Source organism: Ctenopharyngodon idella, chromosome 12 (assembly GCF_019924925.1).
Source record: "Ctenopharyngodon idella isolate HZGC_01 chromosome 12, HZGC01, whole genome shotgun sequence".
Classification (NCBI taxonomy): Eukaryota; Metazoa; Chordata; class Actinopteri; order Cypriniformes; family Xenocyprididae; genus Ctenopharyngodon; species Ctenopharyngodon idella.
The window spans coordinates 28,611,286-28,620,354 of NC_067231.1; the positions used below are offsets into that span (position 1 = coordinate 28,611,286).

At 32.8% G+C, this 9,069-nt stretch overlaps 1 protein-coding gene across 1 annotated transcript; it reads right to left on the minus strand.

Annotated features, from left to right (window-relative positions):
• Positions 1-2,551: 2,551 nt before the first annotated feature.
• LOC127523269 (legumain-like) lies at positions 2,552-8,752 on the minus strand. The gene is made up of 11 exons (XM_051913791.1): positions 8,679-8,752; positions 7,928-8,021; positions 7,698-7,795; positions 5,654-5,732; positions 5,476-5,546; positions 5,141-5,216; positions 4,047-4,109; positions 3,571-3,637; positions 3,292-3,410; positions 3,072-3,173; positions 2,552-2,839 (listed from the first exon to the last, which is right to left on the minus strand). The coding sequence occupies exons 2-11, from the start codon at positions 7,991-7,993 to the stop codon at positions 2,798-2,800; spliced, it is 783 nt and encodes a 260-aa protein (XP_051769751.1). The 5' UTR covers positions 7,994-8,021; positions 8,679-8,752; the 3' UTR covers positions 2,552-2,797.
• Between the last annotated feature and the right edge of the window lie 317 nt (positions 8,753-9,069).

Sequence of the window (9,069 nt, forward strand, 5' to 3'; positions counted from 1 at the left end):
TTTTCGCTTATTGTGATGACAACTTCACAATAATCTCTCTCTCTCTTTCACACACACACACACACACACACACACACACACACACACACACACACACACACACACACACACACACACACACACACACACACACACACACACACACACACACACACACACACACACACATAATCGGTGCATCGTACCTGAACATGTACAGTGGCTGCTTTGGCCCACATTTCAGTTTTGCCCCATTGGTCTTGTGAGGTGATGGCAAAATGTCAAAGAGAGATGCAGCAATTTGCTTTCCACACAAAATAATCATGTTTTCCTCCAGGAACAAGGATATAGGAGATTAAAGCGGATGCAAAGACAACATTTCCAAGTGAAAGCAGGTGCCTGAATGACAGCAGCACTGTTTATTTTTTCTCATTCCCTGCCTTTCTGTTTCAGGCTTTTGAGAGAACAAACCTAGAACATTCAGAGAGATTAAAACAATAGTGAATGTATAAAATAAAGTGTAACCTCACACTTTTTTACTACCAGAGAAGCAGGAGAAAACACCCATTGTATAATTTGGAGGGGAAGAGGCTCAGAGACTTTGTAAAGTAGAGCACAGTATTAGTGTTTTCTCTTCTACACAGCTGCATTCATCAGTGTCACACACTTTATAAATCTAAATGCACTGAAGCGTGTTTCTGTCTCCAGCCGTCTGTGACTCTCTATGGGAGAATGTGTGTATATTAGCTGTGGAAATTCCTACTGTGATGTTTTTCAACATTGGCCAGTTTGTTGGACAAGAATAACACCAGCTACAATGTGAGTTAGTGTTTCTGTAACTTATATATAGTACCCTGTAGTGGTGGCCGGGGCAAGTTGTCACAAGGTCTATACAGTATCTCTGTAACTATGGGATGTCGTAAATGTTTGTTTTCTCTAGAACTGGATATGATTTCAAATACTCCACTCATACTTTTATACACATTGTTTTATCCCATAATAACTAAATAATTAAATGCTCAAAGAGAATAAAAGTTACATAAAATAATAAACGTTTTTTAAGATAATTTCTTTTCTTTAATATTTTGAATTAGCTTCAAGACTCAAGACCCAAAGACTCAAGACCCAAACTGGGTCACAGGTCTGTTTCTGAACTTAGATTTAGGTTTGAGAGTTGACTGAAGTACTGGCTATAGCAGATAATGGCAAAGTATCTCCAGCAAATCTAATGTTTTCCCACACAAATCAAGTTTGTTGGAAAATGCACAAAGTCACAGCACCCTCTAGTGTCAAACTGAATAACTGCACATACATAAATATATAAAACAGAACTACTGTAGCTGGTTTATATTTGCTACACAGGTGTCAATCTTCCTTGACATTGTCACAGAGACTATATTCACAAAAAACATCTTTGATATCTATTCTTACTGTTTCTGCAGAATGCAGCATGTTTATGTGCACACTGCACATCATACAAATGTTCTGAATATGCATTGAATATCTGGTTGACCTGCTACATTTTCCAGAATATACAGTGTACAACCAGAACCACTGTGAATACTGTTGTTTCCCTTGGTCTTTTTCATTTGCAGAATGAGCTGGATTAATGAGCTGTTTTTGACTCATTGTAGACATTTTTACACTGTCACTATTATACGATTTTAACTGTATTTATTTATTTGTTTTTTGATAATTTCTGCAAAGTTATAAATAAGTAAAAGCTTGTCTGATAATATGACAGTTACTAAAGTAGGACTGGTCAGTAATGTGCCATTGTCCGTCCCGTCTCAAAACTCATTCTGTTTCAGGTAGACTTACAAGACACACTTTGTCAGATTGATTCCCCATTACTTCTTTCTTATTGACTGGCTGTCTGGTTGGTTGATTGATTGATTTACTTACTCATTTTGAATTTTTATTTATTTTTTATTTTTTTACCTTAATAGTGTATCCATAAACCATGCACTTCATCTCAGACTCACAGACAGACATTTGTCTGACACTAGGTGGCGCTATAATAAGGCGATTTGCGACTTGAATCCTCAAGCCTCACAACATTGTTTGGTGCCATCGGTACTTGGACATGCTGCTTGCAGCTGTATTCTGTAATTAAAGTTGTTTCTGAGTAGAAGAGAAAGGAAAATGTGTTTGGTTATGATATTTGTGTGTATGAAGTATTAATAAATATTAAGTTATATTTCAGGATTATCTGTCCATCAGATACTTTTCTCTTGTTTAAACAAACCCATCATAATAGTATCATGATGTTCAGACCACACTAACAATGTTGTAAACTTCTGGATTGAACTGCATATGGCCAAAAGTGAGCTTTTAAACAGTACACTAATAATATGTGCTTGTTGAATATGTAATTTCAAAACCATGCGCACAAATAACCATCCCAAATGTGTTCAGTGAGGTTCAGTGAAGTTCTTCAACACCTGCCTCAGTAAATAATTTCTAAACTGTTAAATTGTAGACCCTAAATGCACCGCAAGACACTGTAGAATTAAAGAAGCTGCCAAATCCATGAATAATAAATAACACAATCACTGGACTTTTAACCTTATTCTCAGTTTTATTGTTTTCACAATATTTCACATCATTTTTACCATTTCAGGCTCTATTTTTGATCAAACAAATGCAGCCTTTTGAACAGCAGTGCATTATGGTGTGATCAATTTAATTCTATTCATAAAGCCAGAATTCTGAAACAAGAAAGTAGTACAAAACATCATCAGATTTCTCTTTTCATTTTCATGTGCTACTCAGAAGGATGTTTTCTTGAACAAGGTTCCAACAGCTTGCAGAGAGTTCAGTTTTGCAGAAACTCACTGAGGTAACAGTTGGCGATGCTCTAAAGAAAAGAAAAAATGAACAAAGGAATTTAGAAAAAGTACAACATTCATGGATCTTGTGAATATATACATTGTGTGTGTGTGTGTGTGTGTGTGTGTGTGTGTGTGTGTGTGTGTGTGTGTGTGTGTGTGTGTGTGTGTGTGTGTGTGTGTGTGTGTGTGTTCATATCTTTTTATATTAAAATAACAACTTAAATGTTCTCATTGTGTGAAGTTTGAAAATTTTAATACCGTGTCCCCAAACTGGCAGGGGCAGGGACCAGGATTTTCTCTAATATACATCGCTTGTTTAAGCTCTGTCAGCTTATGGAATGTTTCTGTATTAAAGTCAGCCTGTGAATGTAAAGACAAATGCACACATGTCATGTCTACTTTGTGACTGTAATTAGATCAGAATATTGAGCTAATAATGCCATATGCAGTTTAAAGTTAATTGACAAAAAACACATACCGTACTCAGGTATTTCAACCAAGTAGATGAGAATTTATCAGAGAGGTAGACGTTCCTGTGTTTGTCGTAATCACTGGGACTGCTCTGGATATTTTTGTCACATGCAGTCAATGCATAGGCTGGGTGACAGATTCAGAACAGATTAGAACCGTTTTTTCTTTTTCTTTCTTTTTTTTTTTTAAATGGATTATGGACACAAAACTTTCAAATAAAAACTTGTGAGCCCAAATCTTGTTACTTTTAAGGCAGGTCAGTTGTGGTTTTCATGTAATATCTTACCATGTACGTGATTGGGAAAGTCTTCGAACATCCTTGCAGAATAACTGCTGGTCATGAATATCACCATCTGCAGCACATTTAAATGTTGAGGAGCGAGATATTTAAAATTACAGCCAACTCATTCTCTTTACTTCAGGTGTTTTATATTACTACAGGCTGTTTCGATAGCTTTGCAGTAGCAGTTGTGAAAGCTGTACTATTATAGCCTTTGGGTAACATGGACATGTTAAAAATAGAAGAGAAGCAAGAAGAATCACAAGGTTTGAATTTCCTTTCAGATTAAAGATTGGGATTTGTTAAGCAAGGTGGAAGAGGGTAAGACTGTCACATTTGGACAATGTTAACGATGATTAGTAAATGCAGTAACAAATGTATTGCTCATGGTTAGTTCATGTTAGTTTATACATTAACTAATGTTTAACTAATGAATCTTATTGTAAAGTGTTACCATATTATGTAAACAATTGAAATCATACCTTTGAGAACTTGTTTTCTTCACTCATGTTCTTGATTGCTCCAGTGATTTCAGCTGGATAAAGCTGTAATAAAAGTAATACTGAATAAATGATCTAGAAGTCAGCAGGGTGTCAGATTAAACACAACAGGTTTTAATTCATATATTTACATAATGTATTTATCATTTTATTCCCTGAAATTATTTCTAAAATCCTTAACTACATGGGTAAATAGTGTCATTTTTTAGACAAAAAAAGTTGTATGCTTAGTTGTATCAATTGTGTATCCATAGCTACATTTATAAATATATGAGTGATGCAAATTTTTGCTTTTTAACATAGATTATTATTTTTTTTATTATTATTTTTTTTGCATGTTCAGATAAATGATTGCTTAATCTGCAGTCCAGTTTATTGTTTCTCTGCAAAATTTTGCTGGCACAATAGGAATTTACAAATTGGGAGTTTTGCATGAAGGCAAAAAAGAAAAAGTGAATTCTGTTCATACATTGCTACAATTTTAACAATAGAGAACGGGCATTTTTATGTCATAATATTTTTGTCTCATCATTATATACACTGCCCAGTCAGAAAAAAAAAAAAAAAAAAACCATCCAAAAAAGTACATCGTTTGGATGTAAATAGGCAAATGCTTAAGAGTTTATGATCAAGATTCATCAGGCTCAAATTGTGAAAGAATGGTTGGGAGGCAGCATGAAGAATTGTTTTCATACATGAATTGGCACCTCTGATTCCAGACCTTAAATTCATTGAAAGTTGTTGGGATGTGCTGGACTCTTGCATTGTCAATACAAGATCTTGAACAAAAATTGATGCACTTCTGGATGAAAATAACATTATTTCCAGGTCATTTCCATCAAGAGGTGAAATAGAAATACCATTATTTCCATCAAGAGGAAATCACTGTTAAATGTCCTCCAGCACATCCAAAGACTTTCAGTGAATTTAAGGTCTGGACTCAGAGGTGTGAAAAATGATCGCAGCAATCATAGACTCTTAAACATTTGCCTATTTAAATCTAAACAGCGACGTGCAGTGTATATACTGTCCATTATTCTGATATAATCTCTTAAATCTTAGCTTTTTATACTTACCGACTTCTCAGGAAATTCAAATGTGCCTTCATTTCCCACACCAGTCATGTAGACATATATGTTGTCATTTGCTTCACTGCATTAAATAAAAAATAATAATAGTTCTTCATTTTAGCAGCAAATTCATATTAGCTGCAAGCAGTAATTAAGAGGCCAAGCACAGAAGCGGCAGATCCATTACAATTATTTAGCTGTACATAGTATTTCTGGTTATAATTGTAGGCAAAATCATCATGTAAAATCATTTATAATGGGATAAAATAGCTTTTATAATATTATAAATATTAAATAATGATAAATGATAAATAACATAGTGATAGCATAAACAAACAAACCTTTTAATGACTTTTTTCCCTGTACTGTCATCCCCTTGAAGAGCAGCCAGGAAGTTCTCTGGGGTCACGTCCTTTAAGATCATAATTGATCATAATTGATCATTATTGCCATAAGTTATAATTGTGCTAAGAAATGGAATAAAAACTTTAAAACAATATTTAGCATTACAAATGTTACCTTTCCAGTGTAGTCCTTCGGAACTCCTAAGTACACGTTTGTGTCGTCTACTACACTAATGATTCCATTAGATGGGTTTCTGCAGGCAGAGAAGAAAATGAAAGTGTTAAACACAATCAGCTCCAACATCCCTTTTCTGTGATGATGTTTTTCTATAATTATTACATATCAATTACATTTATTTCATTAAAAAAAAAAAAAAAAAAAATACACTATACTTGTGTACTTTACACTTACACTGTACTAAATGTACATTTTAACACTATACTTTGTGTTATATGACCTTGATATTAAATTACTAAAAACTAGTTAATGCTGTAATGAGGGTGTTTGTAATCCATGGCTGAGGGAGTGATGGTAAATTTGACATATTTCTCTCTTCTGACTTCTGTAATCAATCTCTCTATTTTTAAAATGCTTTGGTAAAACTTTATAATAACTGCACACTATGAAGCATTAGTTAAGCATTAGTAAACAGTCAATTCATCATTTATAAAGCATTAATAGACATTAATAAGCAGTTTATAAATACACCTATAAATGCTTTGTTCTTGATTTATAAGCATATCTATAATGTGTTTAATAATTGTATTTACATACTTTATTAATAATTTATAATTTCTAAATTAAGTATTACATTATTTACAAACCAGTTATTTAGGAGTTGTCAGTGGTTCATAAGATAATTTAGGAAATGTAAGTAAATTATTAATAAACAATTTAAATGTACATTTATACATCGTATTATTTAGACATATAGTAATAGTTACTCAGTGTGTTAATAAATGCTTTATTAATACATATTCCTGCTGTAGTTCATGATTAATTCGGGTAGTTGTAAAACATTTAGTAGTTGTCAAGTTAACTATTTTTGTGAGCTCATCTAAAGTGAGGACTATTCATGCCTCGTAAAGCTTTACAAAGATTTAAAGGCTCAGTGATCTTCTGCACTGCTGTTCTCTAATGTTTTAAAGTTAGTACTGAGGTAGTTTTGACACTATGAAATATTTTATTACATTATTATTGTATTTTGGCACTCCTGTAATCCAGTGTTGGCACTGGTTAATTTTTATTCAGCAATGTTTACACTTTACAGAAATTTATTTTTTATATCAGATTGCAAAAGCTTAGTTTCATTTTACTGCACAGTTATTTTTTCTGGAGGAGTACAGGGATTTTTATTTTCTTTGAAATTGCAGAGGTTTACTTTTAATCAAGTTACCTATCGTAAAGTTTAATTTTTTTCCTTGAAATAAATATTTCTATGTTCTGTATCTCTTAAATCTCCTTTATAAAAGCTTTACGAGGCATGAATAGTCCTCACTTTAGATGAGCTCACAAAAATAGATAACTGACAACTACTAAATGTTTTATAACTACCTGAATTAATCATGAATTGCAGTAGAAATATGTGTTAATAAAGCATTTATTAACACACGGAGTAACTATTACTATATGTCTAAATAATAAGATGCACAAATGTACATTTAAATTGTTTATTAATAATTTACTTACACTTTATAAATGATCTTATGAACCACTGACGACAACTAAAGAACTGGTTTGTAATGAATGTAATACTTAATTTAGAAATGATAAATTGATCATTAATAAAGTATGAAAATACATTTATTAAACACATTATAGATATGTTTATAAATCAAGAACAAAGCATTTATAGCTGTATTTATAAACTGCTTACTAATGTCTATTAATGCTTTATAAATGATGAACTAACTATTTACTAATGCTTAACTAATGCTTCATAGCGTGAGTTATTCTAAAGTGTTACCAATGCTTCTGTATCATGCATTAATAAATAAATAAATAAATAAATAAATAAATCCTTTGCTACTGTGGCAAACATGAATGCAAAAATCATATTTATGTTTCATTCACCCCTCTTTTGCTTTTGAGAAGCCTGGAAATGTGTCAAGGGTCCTTTACTCTGTTGTTCCAGCACTAATTACCAGTAAGTTTAGCACTGAGGATCAAGATCAACCATGAAACACATGATACCCAAAAGCTTCAGGAAATGACTCACAGAGGATTGTCAGCGATGTCATCATACATCATCACCACTATCTGCTCATCAGGAATTCCATGTTTCTTGATGATCTGATATAAACAGCACACATTGGCCTGAAACACAAATAAAAAAGATGATTTCCATGTTCAGTTACCGTCATCATATTCAACCTGTGGCACAGCACACCTTGAGGGATTAATGAGCAATATGTATTTCGAATGAAAATAACAAAAACAAGGACAAACCTGGTGTTGATAATCTTCCCAGCCCTTTGAGCCGGCGACAAGGAGAATCCATTTTTTCCCAGACATTTTTTCTTGAGCCTTTTCAAAGCAAAGTCTATTGGAATTTAAAATAATAATGTAAAATAATAATATTAATAATTACGCAAATAATTAAACTGATTTTGTTCTACTGCTTTTAATCAGCTAACTTGTATTTTGTGATGGCTCATGTATAATGTGATTTACGAAACACAGAAAACACAAAAAAGTTGAATAAATAATCTTTCCATTGATGTATGGTTTGTTAGGATAGGACGATATTTGGTTGAGATACAACTATTTGAAATTCTGGAATGTGAGGGTGCAGAAAAATCAAAATATTGAGAAAATTGTCCTTACCCATGCATATCCACAAAAATAAATTTTTGATATATTTACAGTAGGAAGTTTACAAAATATCTTCATGGAACATGATCTTTACTTAATATCCTAATGATTTTTGGCATAAAAGAAAAATAGATAATTTTGACCCATACAAAGTATTGTTGACTATTGCTACAAATATACCTGTGCGACTTATGACTGGTTTTGTGGTCCAGGGTCAGTTTGACAAAATAACAAGAGCTTAATGTTAACAAATACTAATTTACCTGGTCAGGAAATGTTTAAATTTTCTATTTAACCGAATTATCAACATAATGAAATACTAACGCTAAAAGTGTTTAATGATTTGTATTACAGATGTAGTCGATTGGATCATAAGTCATCATACCTGTGATGAGTGTCCGGTGTTCGTCTGTGTCGTCCAGTCGTTTTCTGGTGCTTTTAGTCGGACGATCACTGTCTTTATATAGGCAGTTTATTACAGTCATTTGAGAGTCATGGGTGGAGAGTTTGTGCTGGTGGGCATTCCTTTCTAATATTATGCAATATTTCCTATATTTACTTTAAATTACGGCAGTTGAAGTGGAAAAAGTAGCTACTCCCCTTTATTTGCACACTTGTGTCATCTACACCTGTGCTTATGTGTTACAGCTAACTTGTTCACTTAGAAATCAAAGGAAAGAAATTACTGTATTGTAAGCGACTGTATAAAAGAAAGAAAGAAAGAAAGAAAGAAAGAAAGAAAGAAAGAAAGAAAGAAAGAAAGAAAGAAAGAAAAG

Coding starts and splice junctions, on each gene's coding strand:
- LOC127523269 (XM_051913791.1), bottom strand. CDS start 7,993: ATGTCTGGGAAAAAATGGATTCTCCTTGTCGCCGGCTCAAAGGGCTGG. Junction 4,110..5,140: donor TTGAATTTCCTGAGAAGTCG/GTAAGTATAAAA, acceptor CTTTTATTACAG/CTTTATCCAGCTGAAATCAC. Junction 3,638..4,046: donor AAGAAAACAAGTTCTCAAAG/GTATGATTTCAA, acceptor AATGTGCTGCAG/ATGGTGATATTCATGACCAG.